The 17,202-nt window shown below is 34.8% G+C and overlaps 1 protein-coding gene across 1 annotated transcript; it reads left to right on the top strand.

The window, feature by feature from the left end:
* Positions 1–1,201: 1,201 nt before the first annotated feature.
* On the top strand, positions 1,202–16,103 carry LOC147389279 (ras-related protein RABH1b). Its single transcript, XM_086417721.1, has 6 exons — positions 1,202–1,627; positions 6,597–6,667; positions 7,416–7,504; positions 7,815–7,926; positions 14,924–15,014; positions 15,567–16,103. The coding sequence occupies exons 1-6, from the start codon at positions 1,511–1,513 to the stop codon at positions 15,711–15,713; spliced, it is 627 nt and encodes a 208-aa protein (XP_086273847.1). The 5' UTR covers positions 1,202–1,510; the 3' UTR covers positions 15,714–16,103.
* Positions 16,104–17,202: the final 1,099 nt, after the last annotated feature.

Below are 17,202 nucleotides of genomic sequence, written 5' to 3'. Positions count from 1 at the left end.
TTATTTCGATAAAAAAACCGTCAATTGAACAAACGTTGATAATAATTTGACTGGGTCAACAAAAGTCCAGGGGGGATAGACCTCATCCTGCATGGGGGTGGTAATCCTAATTTCGCATGGGGGTTACTAAAATGTCATTTTTCATTTTTATATAACTACCCAATTTATTAGGTTCCAACCCTAAATAGATTGATCCAATGGGTTTTAGGTAAGGGTATCAATGAGTACCTATTTACCTCATCAAAGGCACATGTATACGAAAGTTGTAATTTAAAGTATTAATAAAAGGGTGGTTTTTGATGATTCGTGTATGAAGGCACGTTCTCCCTAATATAGTAATACTAATATTAACAACAACAACAATATTTTTCACATTCTTGTGCTGAACTTGGATGCTTTTAGCTTGAGTGCCTTGTGTGTGTGTGAGAGATTTGGAGTAACTCCTAGTACACTTAAGATAAAATCAGTTGTACTAGACCGTGGGAATTAGTTTGAGTGCAGCAAGCTCGTTGAGGGACTAGGCTTGTGATACTAATCTATAAGACTTCTCTCAACGCTCTTTCAATTCTGGAATATTTTTATTTAGAGTATGGATCCTGAACGGTGTCCTGTACCTAACCAAGGTTAGTTAGCACCCCATTTTATGCCATGTGGCATTTTTGGGGACCCATTGACCATATGGATATGTAGTCCATCCTTTGATGAATCTACACACAAAAGATCAGTTGATTGGTAATGTGCATCCATTGATAATAGCATTGTCTTAAGAATGATTTCTAATCATTGGATTTAAACTCTTTTTCAAGAACTTAGATCTAATGGATACAACAAGTTATCAAACATTATGATTTTTAATACGTAGGTTCACCAAGGGATGGATCACATATTAATCAGTGAGTCCCCAAAATGCCATGTGGTATAAAATGGGGTGACACCTGACCTTAGTTAGGTATGGGACACCGTTCTGGATCCCTACTATTTTATTTATTTTTATTTTTTTATATTTTGTAATTTATTTTATTATTTTTTGTTGGGGCAAAGCATTCATATATATAATTGGGGCATTTCTCAAATTCGACTTTCAGCATTAGTAAACATTTGCATACAAGACTATGCAAGGCTTTACTGCAAACATTTGGGGTGTTCCTAACATTTTGTTATTAATAAATGCAGGCCTCAGTCCCCAGGGGTCCAGGCATTTGTTTAATAATAAAACCGTTACGATACAAACGAAGCAAATCGGTGTTTTATACCGGAACGGAAGGAAGAAAAAACTTTCGTCGAAATCTCTTCAAAACTATTAAACGCGGAAATACAAAATTGACGAGTCAGCCACAGAGCCATACTTCGATTCGACTCTCTCTCTCTCTCTCTCTCTCTTTCAAGCGGATCCATTTCGGAGAGAAGAAGCAAACCAAATCGATCGAAAGCGGCAGTTCGTCGAATTATCCGCCGAAATTCAACTGTTCTTCGGAATCTAATTTCTCTGTTTACTTCGAAGAGATCTTTAATGGCTCCAGTTTCTGCTCTCGCGAAATACAAACTCGTCTTCTTGGGAGACCAATCTGTTGGCAAAACAAGCATCATCACTCGATTCATGTATGATAAATTCGATAATACATATCAGGTAAAGAAACAAGGATTCAGATCTCGATTCATTTGATGTATTTTGAATTTTGACGATTTTCTGCTTTTTTTATAATCGAAAATTTGGTTAGAATGATGGATCTATTTGGTTTAAGGTTTTAATTGATAGGTTCCTTTGGATTTATAAATTTTTCCATTTTTTCCTCGTTTGTTTTATTGTTTTAGTGATGGATTATCTGTTTTGATTTCTTAATTCAACAAGCCTGTTCTTTTTCTTTTTTAATTTAGTTGAGTATATTATTAGTGATCTGGGATCTGGATCTTGAAATTCCTGTTGTTACGTGATTTGCAACTGATCACTATTTATGATCCTGTTGTTTAGAAATTGTCGAAAGGAAAAGCATACCATGATCATCTCTGAAATACATCCATCACACGACCAGACATAGATTCACAGTCAAGAACTTTTAGAAGAGGCCGAAAAATCGGCCCTACACCTCCCTAGTAAGATCATGACGAAGTATTAAGTGATAAACTGGGCCGTTAGGATTGATATAGTACAATATTTTACTAAAATCTTCTTTTGACTGATCAGGGATTGGCTGTTAAAATCTTATCTAGGGATGCAGCCCACTTAGACCACCAGTTTTTGTGTAAATCTTGGTAGACCCATGTCTGAACCTTACTATGTTCCATAAATGAAAAAGTAGAAGTTCAATGAGGCAAGCTAGAAGAGACTAAGTATGTTGTCTAATTCTCAATCTTTAATGTTCACACTCAACCTTAGGCTCCAGGAAATACATTCCCCCTTCTAATAGAAGAATCCATCACAATATGACCCTTGTGGTCGTGGTTGAGGCTTTGTGAGGACTCCTATCTAGAACAGGTAGTGTTGGGGCTTTGTCAGGGTTTAGGGTGACTGATCAAGGGCCACTAATTTCTCACCTTCAGTTTGCCGACGATACGATTGTTTTCTAGATGACTCGAGAGATTAGGTGAGATTCTTAAGAGCTTTGCTTTGTTGCTTTTGATGCCATTTTAGGGTTGCACATCAATCTTTAAACGAGTGTTGTTTGGGATAGGTGCGGTCACTACTCTTCCTATCCTACTTTGGCATTCACTTTGGGTTGTAAGCTAGGGGAACTTCCATCGACTTATCTCGGCCTTTCAATAGGTGCTCCCTATTGTGTTTGCAGAATTTGGGACCTTGTCTTAGAAAGAGCCACCTTGTCTTAAAAGGAGAATTTGAAACTAAGTTCTTGGATTCATCCCCTGGACAGCAGAGGCATAGCCACATTAATAGGGTTGGGTTGGGGCTAAAACCCCCACTGAAGTTTGATAAAAGAAGAGATTTCCCAGTTGTTGCATTTTTATTATAAATAAATAAAAAAAAAAAAAAAAAACCTTGGAGTTCTGACAAACTCCAAAGGAACCTTACTTTATAAAGTTTGTTACCCAACAAACCTTGGAGTGGGACCCACATCATTTTGAAAGAATAAATATTTTTTATACCTTCATTTCTGTAAATCAAATACCTATTATATCCTCTCTCAACATCCATTTTCTCTCTTTCTCTCTCTCTCTTTTATTTATTTATTTTAAATCTGAGTATTATCATGAATTCTAGTAGGTTGTGGCCTTGGATCACCAATGTGGTCATATGGGGACCAATGATGATTTTGGGAGAGATAATTGTTGTTAAAGAAAGGATATAATAAAAGTATTTAATTTAAAGAATGGGGGTATTATAGATATTTAATCTTTTAAAACAATGTAGGTCACACTCTAAGGTTTGTTGGGTAACAAACTTGATAAAGTAAGGTTTCCAAATTGCAACAGTAAGGTTTGTTCAAAAAAATAAAAATTTAATTGAAGTTCCACTCTATGCAAGAAGTAAGGTTTAGAGAGGCGTATTTTTCCACTTCTACATAGACTAAAATGCATAGATTTGTTCAACATTAATTTTTTAAAAATAAAATAAAAAATAGGTCTATAAAAGAGGGTATTTCCGTTGCTATATAACTTAAATATTAAAAAGAAACCATACGTTATATAGAGGTAGAGATATAAAAGTAATGTTTAAAAATATAAATAGATAAAGGGTCTAGCAATTAATATTGAACACACATTTTTCTAGCTAGTCTACCTCAATATTAAGTGGTCTTTGAATGACTAGTGTTTCTTATATTTCAAGATTCAACTTGTTAAAAATCCATTGTTTTGTGACCAAAAAGTGACAAGTATGTCCAACATTGGCATAGAAGGAAACCAAAATTACCGACCATCATTAGCATTTAGCCCCGACTGGTAGAAAATCATGGCTTCGCCCCTATTAGAAGAAAGATATCTTTCCAAACCCATTTTACATACCCAAATGCTTTTGTCTTCAAGTTATACCTATGAAAAAAATTACATTCATATCCATATCCCATCCACATCCACATCTACCATCCCATCCTATCCACTTACATCCACATCCACATTCACATCCCATCCACTCTCATCCCCATCCACACCAATTAACATTCAATTCATAGAATCAAAGAATAATAAGATTTAAAAAAAAAATGATTTAAACTGTTATAAACAAAAATTACTTATCTAAGTAATACAAGTCAGCTATATGTGAAAATGTGTTATCGAAAATGAGGAATTTTTTGTGAAATGACCAGAATGGGAATGTGAAGTATCACTTGATTAATTGGAAACTTATTTGTGCCCCAGAGAGGAATAGAGGTTTGAATTTAACAAATAAAGCACTCTTGGGCAAGTAGTTGTGGCAGTTTGGGGAGGAAAGAGAGAGTTTATGGAGAAAGGATATCAAAGCAAAGTATGGGGAGAGAAGTTTGGGGTGGGAAAGTGAAGAGGCGAAATCTTCTTATAGTTGTATTTTGTGGAAAGGTGTTTTGAAGGTGTCTCAACAGTTCAACAAGGAGATAGAATTTTAAGTGAGGAAGAGAGATAGAGTGCGGTTTTGGGAGGACAAGTGGTGTTGTGGATCGACTTTAGCAACACAATTTCCTTTCCTTCATACGGCGTCTCTAAAGAAAAATGTTGTTGTGAAAGATTGTTTGGTTCGTAATTAGAGAGATTTCACTTGTGATTTGGGCTTTAGGAGAAACTATGATTGGGAGATTAACGAGGTGACATATCTTCTAGATATCCTCCATTCTAATCCTCTTGAGGGGATTGAGGAAGATAGAATGGAATGGGTAAGGACAAGAATTTTTTTGTTCACTCTTTTCTTACAATGCTCTTGCCTTTGCTTGAGCATGTTTTCCTGATATCATCCATTTGGTCTTCTTTAGTCCTGTGCAATGTGGCCTTTTTCATTTGGTTTTCGGCTCTTGGGAGAGTTTCTACCTTGGATAATCTTATCATTGGTGGGATGATAACTCCAAATTTTTGCTCTCTTTGCAAAAGTAGTGGGGAATCAGTGAACCATATCCTTGTTCATTCTTCTTTCTCGTCTGGCATTTGATTTCATTTTTTGTCTCTCTGTTTTTATCATTTATTTTTTATATCTCCTTCATGTGAATTGGGTGTTTCCTAATGCAGTTTTGAAACTTTTTGTCGAATGGAATCACAATGTTTTCTCAAACATTAAAAGATACCTTTGGGTTATCTTTCCATTTGCGGTTTGTTGGGAAATTTGGAAAGAAAGAAACAGGAAAGTGTTCCAGGGAAAGGAAAAAAACGCCTAATCAAGTGATCTTGGAGCTTTTGGGGTGGTTGTTTTGTTGGTGCAACTTGTGCAAGGATTTTGAAGGGGTCTTCTCCGAGGACTTTGTTATCAAGTGGGAGGAGCTGTGTTTCTTGTAAATTCTCAAGGGTTTGGCTAGCCTTGTGGCAGGCTTCCCTTATTTTGTTTTTTCTTCTTTTTCTTTTATTTTCCTTTGTATTGAGGCCATCTCGTCCTCCTTTTTTCCGCTTTGCTTTTATTAAAATTTATACTTATTGGGCAAAAAAAAAGATGTGATCAAAAAGCTGTGAGTGCCTCTACAAGGGAACTCAACCATATACCCAAAGATCTTCTAAAGTTGTTTTACGTCTCCCTTGTCCACCTTAAATTGCACTACTTTCATGAATTAAGGTAGCAATTAGAAATATCTCTCCACATGTTGTAATTGTAGATGGATGTGACTACATTTCTTTTCAACACATGATTCTTACCACCATCCAATCCACAAGGTAGTACTTTAAATAATCACCTAGGTCATTTCGTAAAAATCTCCTATCATCTTCTCCACTTATTCATAATACTCATGGGCGTATTGAAGAGAGAAATGATGCTCATGCGTAGTGGGAAGTGCATTTTTTTATTAAGGTGATGTTCCCATAAAATAGTCACCATCAAAGCCTTGGACCAATAGGTAGCCCCTAATGGAAGGGCAAGATTCAGCAATGGGAAGCTATAGACCTTGCATCTCAAGCTAAATACAAGATCTCCAATGTCTCTTACCCCAAAGACCATGCTCTTAATGAGGTTGATGTGCAACCCAAGCATCGCCTTAAACATAAAAAAATGCATTTGACGAATCTAAGTTGATAATGTGAAGCTCCTAGGAAGAACAAGGTGTCACCCATTGTTTGCGGAATGCCATTTATCCTTTATTTGGTGGTGGCCAAAAGCTAGCTCAAGCCCAAACGTAAACTTGACTATGTTGACCTAGATTAAGATACGGGGTTGTCCTCGTCACCTTTGGGCCCTTAAAACATTCCAAAACCTTGAAAGTCTATTAGGAAGCTACCTGGATACTGATGTTTATCTTAAAAGATTTTCAAACCCAAATTATTGTAGCTATTCATCTTATTTCTTGTTGGTTACTTTATTGGTTCCATATGCCTATTGCTTAGTTTTTGGTTTTTGTTTTTTTCCACATAAGTACTATCGTTCTAGTATCAAGGGACTCATGTTTGCTTTTAAGCTACATATATCTAACTTTATGGGGTGGATTTTATTTATTTTCTTGTTTTAAGCTTATGGATATCTTTAAATTGATGACCAGGCGACAATTGGGATTGATTTTCTTTCAAAGACAATGTACCTTGAAGACCGAACCGTTCGATTGCAACTCTGGTATGCTTTGAGTATTCCCTGATGTATTAAACCTCTTCATATAAATTTAGTGCAAACAATGTCATTATTTCATCATCTAAGTGTTATCCCAAATATTTGGGTTGGCTGAACTTATCATGTTCCATCATTCAATTCTATTTAAGCCATCATCTTCAATGTTGTGTAGAAACCCTTGATTTCCTACCCAAAAATCCTTCCTTCTACTTATTTGAAAATTCTATCTTGTTCTTGAGGATTGAAGGTTGAAGAAGATAGAATCACAAGGTTGAAAACAAGTTTAAAAAACAGATTGAAGATGACTGGTTTTTGGAGAAAATCAAGGGGTTTTCAGCTAGAGGATGAAGACACTGGCATTTATATTGGTCTCAGAGAAGAAGATGTAGGAAAAGGGGGGTATCTCCAATATTGACCAAAATGTGGATGGACGTGTCTAGATCACATTTTTTATAGGTTACTTTTAGATGACTTTATGTATGTTTGTTTATCTCAGCACATGTTCCCTATATACTTGTACAAATGGAAATATTTTAAAATTTTACACTATATTGAAGAAATGTAGACTTAAACCAGCTTATCCCATTTATTGGAGTCACCATTTATGTCTGTGTTGAAAATATATTCACGTCTAAGTTACATTACTGGAAATTTGTTCTCCTGTGTAGCTTCTTAAGAACCTGTTGAATTATGTTATCCTACAAGGAAATGTGACTTTGGAAGGTTGTCTTATATGCTACTTTATTGGTTACAGGGATACTGCCGGGCAGGAAAGATTTAGGAGTCTCATTCCAAGCTACATTAGGGACTCCTCCGTTGCGGTTATTGTGTTCGATGTTGCAAGTATGCAGTTTTCTATTTTCTTGTGCTTTTGAAAGTTATAATGTTGTCTGTTCAATTATTCATGCATTTTTAGTTTTGTTTGGATCAATAAATATTAAGTTCAACTAGAAGTATTTGCGGTGAGACCGTTGTCTACAATTTTCACTAGGTCATGGTGCTATATATTTTTGTCAAAATTCAAGTTTTTTGCCCATCCTTGCTCTCGTGCCTCATAGTTAGAACTACTATCCTCTTCTTGATTCATCAAGTATTTTACTGCCATTCTTGAAAATATCTGCTGACTACTTTGTCACACCATTTTGTGGTTCAGGTCGTCAATCTTTCCTCAACACTTCAAAATGGATTGAGGAGGTCCGCACTGAACGTGGTAGTGATGTTATTATTGTCCTTGTTGGGAACAAGACAGACCTTGTGGAGAAAAGGTAGGGATTTGTTCTTTTTTACAGCTTTATCTTAAGTTTATTTGTTTGGCTCATTTCCTTGTAGTTTGTTTCTCTCTCAAGGGAAATTTACTCTGAAAACCACTGGTTTTTTAGATAGATAATAGTTGTTGTCCTAGATTGAGTGAAAAGTAATATTCATTACAACTAGTTTTTTATTTTATTATTTGCTTGGATTTCCATCCCCATTAGCTTATCTTTTGTTCAGTGGATTTTATGTTTTTGGTCCTTCCCTTCGTACTAAAATGACCAAGAATGAGTGAAAAATAATATTTATTATGGCTAGTTTTTATGTGCAATTGAATTTCCACCCCATTAGCTTATCTTTTGTTCACTAGATTTTGTGTTTTTGGTCTTGCCCTTCGTGCTAATATGTACATCTTACTTGTTCTAGTGGGTGTTACATGCATTTGCATTTGACAAAGAATTTCAGAAGGTCTATTCAGTCAGTTATCATCCTCAATGCCTTATGCCTTATGCCTTATCCCAAGGATATGGTGTTGTCTAAATGAATTATGTTCTTCCATTCCACTGTCCAAAGCCTCCTCTCTCTTGTTTAGAGCCTTCTTGAATATTCCTTGTAACTGGGACTGTAATTGGGCCGGTGAACATGCTGAAATCTTTTCAATCAACTTCTCTTAGTTTATTGCCTATTGGAACCACTCCTACATTTTCCCTTGAGTATTCATTTCTTATCTTTCCTAGTCTTTTCACTGAGCCATCTCAACATCCTCATTCATGCTACACTCAATTCATTAACATGATGTTTCTTGACGGTCAAACATTCAGCTCCATAAGGCATTGCCGGTTTATTGTCATCTTATAAAGCTTTTCTTTTAATTTGATTGGTATGCATTTGTCACACATCACTCCAGAAGTGCACTCCCACTTCAACCATCCAGCTTTGATTATATGGGCAACATCTATTAAAATACACCTTATTTTTTGATAAAAAAGTTGTAAGTCAAACTGTAACATAGAGCAATTCAAAAAATTTAAAACGTTAGGCTATGGCTAGTAAAAGAAAGGAATGACGTGGAGAGAAGGTTGATTCACCAGTAACTTTTGGATGGTTTAGATTGATGGCAAGGTTACCATGCGTACGGCAACCACGTTAGGAGCAAATTACTTAGGAAATTGGTTTCTCCAAAGAAGTTTTCACCTCTTTCAAAGCATATTTAAATGAAAGCTTAATGCTAAAAGTTCTTTGGATAAGGAGAAAACCTCTCTAGAAAAATCAGTTTTTATTATTGAACTTTATTCTTTTCAAACATAAAACATTTCTCATTTAATAAGCATAGAGCTGTCTATTCATTTGACATGAATCTGGTGGAATTTGGACACTTGACCAATAATGTAGACTATTCAAATGTCAGACCTTTTGAAATGACCACTATTGAAGTTCACATTTGAGCAATCCTAACTACACAATCATCGCACTCTTGATCATTGTTCAGGACATTCATTGCTTATACTTTTCTCATTATTCAAACAAGTACTTTTGGTCAAAAGATTCAGATCATTCTAATGTAATAAAGGGTGGCATAGATTTTGGAAGTCATAGTAGTCAACTACATATCATCGAGGTCTTATTCCAAAGATTTGGGGTTGGCTAAACAAATCTTGTTCCTCCATTCCACTCTATCCAAAGCCGCAACAGTTGCTAATGACATATGAGAGTGAAATTATTAGATTTATGGTACTTGTTTTCCCACAAAAATGGCCTTTATGAGTGTAGGGGTGTGAACCATTGAGTGAGGGGTAGAGATCTTTTATGATAGTAATTAGTAATCAATTTGTTCAGATAATCATGACCAGGACTCTTTTTTTAAAAAGATTTTTTGTTGCTTTTTCTCCTATTACCATTCAAATGAATGTCATGTGATAGATCAGTTGTTTATAGTTCCAAGTCAAATTCCTTTTCTTTCATAATATCTTACGTGGGGACCATCAAATGATGAGTTGTACTGCATGGTCCTCATTGTCTAGTCAGTTTCATTCTTTGGCATAATTGTCCCAAGTTAGATCAGTTGAAGAGTGGATCAAGCCCTGGCATGTGGTCCAATGTATAGACACAGGGAAGTTTTTGATATACTAAAGTTGGACATAAGAGAGAGACGGGAAAGGTCATCTCAATTTTGTGTTTGAGGAAGGTGGCTACTGGAGACTGGAATTTGGAAATATTTTTTACATTTAATAGTCCAGTTCTTTTGCTTTGAAGATTTGGCCTCAATTTGTTCTGCTCTTTAATATTTGTTGGTGTTTCCTGCTGGCACCTAAAAGAAAGTACTTCCAAAAATCGAATTATGTATGTTAGGGAATTTGGCTTGAGCGGAACTGGGAGGTATAGTGAAATAGCATATGTTGCATGATGTCATTGTGGACATTTTAGGGCCTTTCCTTGGAGTAGAATTTTTTAGGAGTTCAAAGGAACTTTCTTAGTAGATTCCATGTTTAGAGGGGATGTATTATTTGAGGTTTGAGTTGTTGCTACTTGCTATTGTGTTTCTTTCTTCTTTTCTGTTTTCTTTTTTTAGTTTCCTTGTATTGGGGCAGCCATCTTGGCCTCCCTTTCTTCTTCTTCTTCTTCTTATTAATATCATTGTTCTGCTTTACTTGTCAATTTTTTTTTTCTCCCATAGGAAGGATCCTTGGTGTATTTTACTGTTTGTAATGTGTTCTATCTAGAAAGTGCAGAATAGGGAAGTTTTTTTGAGGGGAAGCATAAATCCTTTGATGACATCATTGTGGAGGTTGAAACTATTGGGTTTTTTCTTTGAAGATTGTGTTTAAATGATATTTTGTTGATTATCTGGATCCGTAATTAGCTTATCCTTGCTCTTCTGGATCTCTTTCTTGTATCGATAGGCCTATTCGATCTCAGTCTTTGCTTTTCTTAAAAAATATCTTTATCCATCAAAACCAATAAAATAATGGGTGATTTTGACATACCCCCCGACATTTTGATGAATATTAGAGATACCCCCCACATTTTCAGATTGATGACATAGATCCCTTGACCGTTGTCATTAATGAGGGACCAACAAAAGATGACGTTTAGGAGAATAAGTACTTGTCAAAAGACTTAAAACACCCTCACACTGTGAAATACCGCACACTAAATTCATCCGTGAATCAATGCCTTTTAAATTTACTGAAATACCCTCATTGTTATTACATTCGTGAATCACTTGAGGAAAATTAGTTGAGTGGTCATGGGCCCACATGGACTGCCAAGTTGGTAAACAAATATGTCAATTTCTAGAGTTATTTAGGTCATATTATATTTTTTTTAAATGGTAATGGGGCACATGGATTGCCATGTTGACAAAAATAATAGGTCAACTAGAGGGTCATTTAGATCAAATCGTTAAAAAATGAACTGTTGTAATCTTGATCAAAGATAATGAAAATCTAATCTTTTTTTTTGTTGAAATTTTTAAAATTTTGAAATATATAAGATTGTGGCATATGATCATTGTTTTGGCTGCCACAAATAGATGTGGTCGGGAAATCTCTCCCCCTATCCTCAAAAAGATCAAGTTGACTCTTCTTGAGGCAATTAGTATGGTACAAGTCAAACTATTAGAAATAGTTACATTATTTACATATTTAAATTTTTATTTATGACAATCATTAATTTTTTACTACAAACAAAATCCGTACTTATTCTAAAACTTTTAACCCATATAAGACAAAACAATTCGGCTATGGTGTGGTTGCCCTTGTTAATTTGTGGGGTGCTTTTATAATTGTCCTTTCCAAGCCAGTTGGCATACAACCATCCTATGCCAGACAACCACTGTAACATTTTTTTTAACATAAACAAAGTTTCTGTTTAAACAGAAACACAATTAAAATAGAAGTACAATTAAAACACATAGATGGTGGTGTAGGTTAACGTGACTACCTAGTAAGATTTCAAATCTTACCAAGGGTTGTTGGGCCCACGTGAATCACCACATTGGCATTCCAACACCACAACACTCTAAATTTCATGGAAAAACTTTGATTAAAAAAAATCTAACTAAAAAATTGATCTTTTTGGGCTGATCAATGGTGTTTAAAATAGACTGCTACTGACCTTCCAAATTTAAAATTAAAATTTATGGCATCGAATCGTGTTTTTGGATGCCACAAGATGATAGGGTTAAGAAATTTCCTTACTAACTTAGTAAGGAAAGTGTTTTTCATAATAGATTCATCTTCCCCAACTTTTTTTTTTTTTGAAGTGGACGTCCTTTGTAGGCTACAATTTTATGGTTGCATCAGATTTAATAAATAATTTTAAAAAGGCCTAAAAAAGGAATGGGTAATGAACTTTTAAATTTTAAATTAAAATCCCAAGTGAAAAATAACCTTTTTTTTTTTTTTTCAAAAAAGATGCAAAAACTTGAGATTCTCAAACCATGATCATGATTTTGAGATTACCTTTGCTTGGAATGAGACAGTGAATCGATCTTAACTCTTCTATATTGTGTGATTCATGGTAAGAACCCAAGGGTTTTAGTATTTATCTAAATGAGAGGTTGAAGATGATAACAAGCTTTCTAAAAAAGAAAACTCAAGACTTTCAATCTTACACCCTAAATCCGACGTCCCATACCAATTTTGATATTAGAGATCTTGATTGTTTTACTAGATTTTAATTGTGAGGTATTTTAGTCTTTTGACAATTCCTTATCCTCCCAAACGTGGGCATGACTTAACTGAAAGGGTATTTCAGCCTTTTGACAAGTAGTTATTCTCCGAAAGCGTGATCTGTCGTTTGTCTCTCGTTAAGGACAGCAGTCAAGGGATCTAAGTCATCAATTTGAAAATGTGTGTGTGTGTGGGGGGGGGGGGGGGGGGGTATCTCTAATATTCATCAAAAGATAGGGGGGTATGTCAAAACACCCTAAAATAAAATAAAAATCTATACATGTTTTCAATAGTGGGTGAGTGAAGGGCCATGTACCTTAAACCATTATTTTGCTTTGTAATAGTATAGATTTTCTATATTGTAGTATTACACTTGCCTTTAGCATATTGGTGGAGTGATGAATGTGGTGTATAGTTTGTCATTGAATTTGCCACTTCTTGGGGGTTATGGATGGAGAGGAATAGGAGAGTTTTCAAGGGCGTTGAATCAACAGCTCAGGAGCTTGTGCTAAACATTCTCGACCGCCTACTGTACACCTTTTCTTAGTTTAATACATTTATACTTATAAAAAAAAAGCCTTCTTGTTGGATGAAAATTCCCAGACCACAAAATATTTAAGCTTCAACAACTATATCTAGGCAGTATTTCTAAGAGGCGGAAAAAAATGTGAGTGATCTTAGTCCTAGTTGGTCTGATGTGTAACCCTTGGGATGGAATTTCTGAATCATTTGTCTTAAAATTCTAAAAAAACGAGAGATAAAAGTTAAAAATGCCACAAAAAATTGGAACATTTGAACATAAAAGTATGAACAGTTTTCAAGCACGTCATGAACGTAAACATTGACAATAGGTTAAAGTTCCAAAGACAATTCATATTTTCTGTACTCAAAAGGATGAACAGCAGTGACCGAAGTAACAAAACATTATCTATCAACATGAGGTTTTTAGGAGTATGACCACGAAACATATCGAAATATTTCCATTTCCACAAGTTTCAACACGAAACTTAACCAATAGTTTCTTTCTGTACATATTTCGGTGGAAATCATATCACTATTTATTTTGCGAAATATTTTGATAAATAGTTAATTTCAACTGAAATTGTCGAAATTTAGGCATAAAAATGTAATATTTTGGTGGAAATATTTTGATGAATAGTAAATTTCGACTGAATTATTCTTTTTTTGAAAAAACTTATAATTACTTTTCAAAGAACTTGCAAATTACAAGTATTTACTAATAAAAAAACTGCATATGAAATTCATCCGTTAGTAGAAATGAATTATGATTAATTAGTAATCTTTATCATTTATCTTATTTTAATATATTCTAAGCATATTAGTATGTTTATATAAGCATGCACACAAATCAGCCATCTTTTAATTTGTTAGATACATTAGCAATTTATTCATAGTTATTCATAAAATAAAAGAAACATCATAACACATGAATGCAGTCCCTAATAGTTTCTTCATTTCATTGTTTAACATATTAAGTTGTATGTAATTAACGCAACATTATTATTATTATTCCACTGTCAGACTCTCAATACTTGCACGTATGTGTAACAAAATGTTATTGATCTTCATTTTCACACTTAATATGGCTGTTTATTGTATTTTGATGACTTAATGAGTGTGTTTTAATGCCTATTTTATCATTTCTTGTAGGGTCAATAAAAATTTCTTCAATATTTTTGGTCATTTCCATCATTTCAAAAACTTTATTAATTTCCACTCCGATCGAAATACTTTCATTTACAGACTAACTAAAATAGGCATCAAAATCGAAATTTAATACCTTGTCTGAAAATTAGAAATGTTAGCAACGAAAAAGAAATGGGTATGTATGAAATACATACCCAAATGACCCATCATTCCATTGAAACACTTTGATTTGAGAGTAGAATCAATACAGAGGGAGTTCTACAGTTTGATGTAATGATGTACAGAATTGATGCTGTGGAAACGAATATCTTCTCAAATTGTGCAGTAAAGCACTTGACTATTTTTTTACTACACGAAAAATGAGTTTTTTAGGTATTTAGAGGGAGAAAAGTAATAAACAAACAAATAAATAAGTGACAAAAGGAGAGAGTGAAATCAGAACAAGCAGACCATTATCACCTGAGTTTATTTTTGATGACATGCTCTAGTACAATGCAAACATGCTTACCTCAAGAAGGTGACAGCATCAAAGGCACATGAAGTGCATGTGCACATTACATATTTGGTGCAGTTTGTTGTGTCAAACACTTCGCCTCTATTTCCTATGATTAAACTAAACACACTTTCTATGACATGAAATGCATACTGATGCTTCATGAATGATGAGCAGGCAAGTCTCGATAGAGGAAGGAGAAGCCAAAGCTCGTGAGCTTAATGTCATGTTTATTGAGACCAGCGCCAAAGCAGGCTTCAATATAAAGGTTGGACTCTAAGCTTGAATTTCATTTATTCCTAGTATATTCCTTAGATTAATTCCTGTTAGGTAAACTGGAAGGTTCACTTACCAACAAGGTGCATATACAGATACATGTGTGTATATGAACCATACTTTTGTGCCCCACATAATATATCTTAAGCTGAAAAGCTAGTTCAAATGAATCTGATCATTTTTTTCCAAAAAAAAATTGACAAGTGGTTTAATAATAGAAACATAGATTTGTTAGATGGTTTTTGGCCTGGAAAATTTCCCCAAGTGGGAACCGTACTGAGGTGGGGTCCTGTGCACAGTTGTCCCGACTGTTTGTTACCTTAAAATTTTCTAAATTTTCATTTGTTGGTGTAAATTCATTGGATTCCTTCTACAAGATAAAATTGGTTTCTGTCCAACATCACCAGTTCGTAAGTCCAATGGTGCTCAACCGCTTATCATTCCCCCTTGCACTAGCGACCATGGAAGCCATTATCTTCACCTTAAGTATTTGTTTTCGATTGATTACAAATATTCTTGAGTTCATCAATAAATTTCTCTCCAGGCATTGTTCCGGAAAATAGCAGCCGCTTTACCAGGAATGGAAACACTTTCTTCAACAAAACAAGAAGACATGGTCGACGTGAATCTGAAGTCAACCAATGCGAGTGCATCGCAGTCACAGCCAACATCCGGAGGATGTTCCTGTTGATTCAGAATACTGGATTGAAACTCCAATTTCTCCTCATGTTTCCTGCTCTATGTTTTGCGATCTGCTCTCTCCATCTGTAAAAGGTTTCATCCTTCGTTTTTTTTCTTTTCTTTTGAAGTGTTTGGTTTTGGTACAGTTCATTTGTCAATCAGCGTTAAAAGCTTTCTTTTGCAATGAAAGTTTACCGAAAAGAAGCTGGTAGTTAACTAATCAAAAGGAGAAGAAGAATGATAATAGAAGAAACCTTGTTGTATGACTTGAATTGGTGCTAGTCTGTGTTTTGTAGTAAGATTTGTTAAGAACCTTTGATAGATTGTTTCTCAGATTCTCTATGACTCAGAGCCATCTCCCGATTTTATTTTAATATTCGAAAGTTTGTTAAAGATTTAAGTTTCAGATTGCAGCATATAATGATGTTACATTAACTTCGAACTAAAATCCTTAAAACCAGAGCATAGACGAGAATATAGTGTGTTTGGCTGCAGGAGTTAATCTTGTCAGGATAAGGCCCACCGGCTATGGAGTAAGACCAGTTATATATACTGACTTTTGCAATGTCGTGTAACTTTGAACTGAAATCCTCCAAGCTAGAGCTCAAAGGAGAATATAGCGTGTTTGGGTGCAGGAGGTATGAACAAAGACCAGATTGGGTGACTATAATACATTGCCATCCAACAAAGCCAAGGCACAGTGGTTCGTAGACTAAGTTCATGAGTTCAAGTGTTCAACTCACCCTTCAAAGGGGTCTTGGAGGATCCAATCCTGTTGACGAGATCAATTTTCATCGAGTTTTGGAGATCTAAATCACCTAGAAGAGTTTGATTTTCTTTGAATCCTATAAAACTCAATTCCCTTGAAGAGATTGATTTTTTTTTTTTCGAAAAAAAAAAAAAGAGAATGATAATGACATGGATGGACGTGGTAAGAAAAATACAAACCCGAACTTATAATATAATTTAACGATATATTATTAATAACGATCTAGACTATTTTATGGTTTTCACTTTTCAATACATGAAATAGGAATCTAGAACAATTATTAATCATATTTTTCTTCGGCTTCTCTCGGCTATGAAAGTCGATGATTCCTATGGTTTTCAAAATGTTGGGCGAAATAACTCGGATCTCAAACGAGTCAATGACATAGGGTGATTCTCATATTGAGATGACTCGCCCCAAGTCATCTAGGTCTCGACTCAGTTTGTGAACGATCAGAAAGGTTTGATTTATGATTAGAATTAAAATATCAAAATATATTTAAGGTGATTTAGACATGCCCCTTCATGTTTTGGCAAATATTTGAGATATCTCCATTTTTTCGAACTCATAAAATGCCCCTTGACCTTGGTATTCTCTTAGAGACTAATACTTACTACCCAAAATGCCTTCATCTTCAACCTCTAGCCAAAAAATTCCTTGTTTTTACTCTTGTCTTCAAGCTTTTTAACATTTATGGTAAATTTCTTTTAATTGATAGAACCTTATCTAC

This window comes from Akebia trifoliata, chromosome 12 (genome assembly GCF_017979445.1).
Source record: "Akebia trifoliata isolate Shusen 1 chromosome 12, ASM1797944v1, whole genome shotgun sequence".
NCBI classification, from domain to species: domain Eukaryota; kingdom Viridiplantae; phylum Streptophyta; class Magnoliopsida; order Ranunculales; family Lardizabalaceae; genus Akebia; species Akebia trifoliata.
This window is presented reverse-complemented; position numbering and strand designations above follow the sequence as displayed.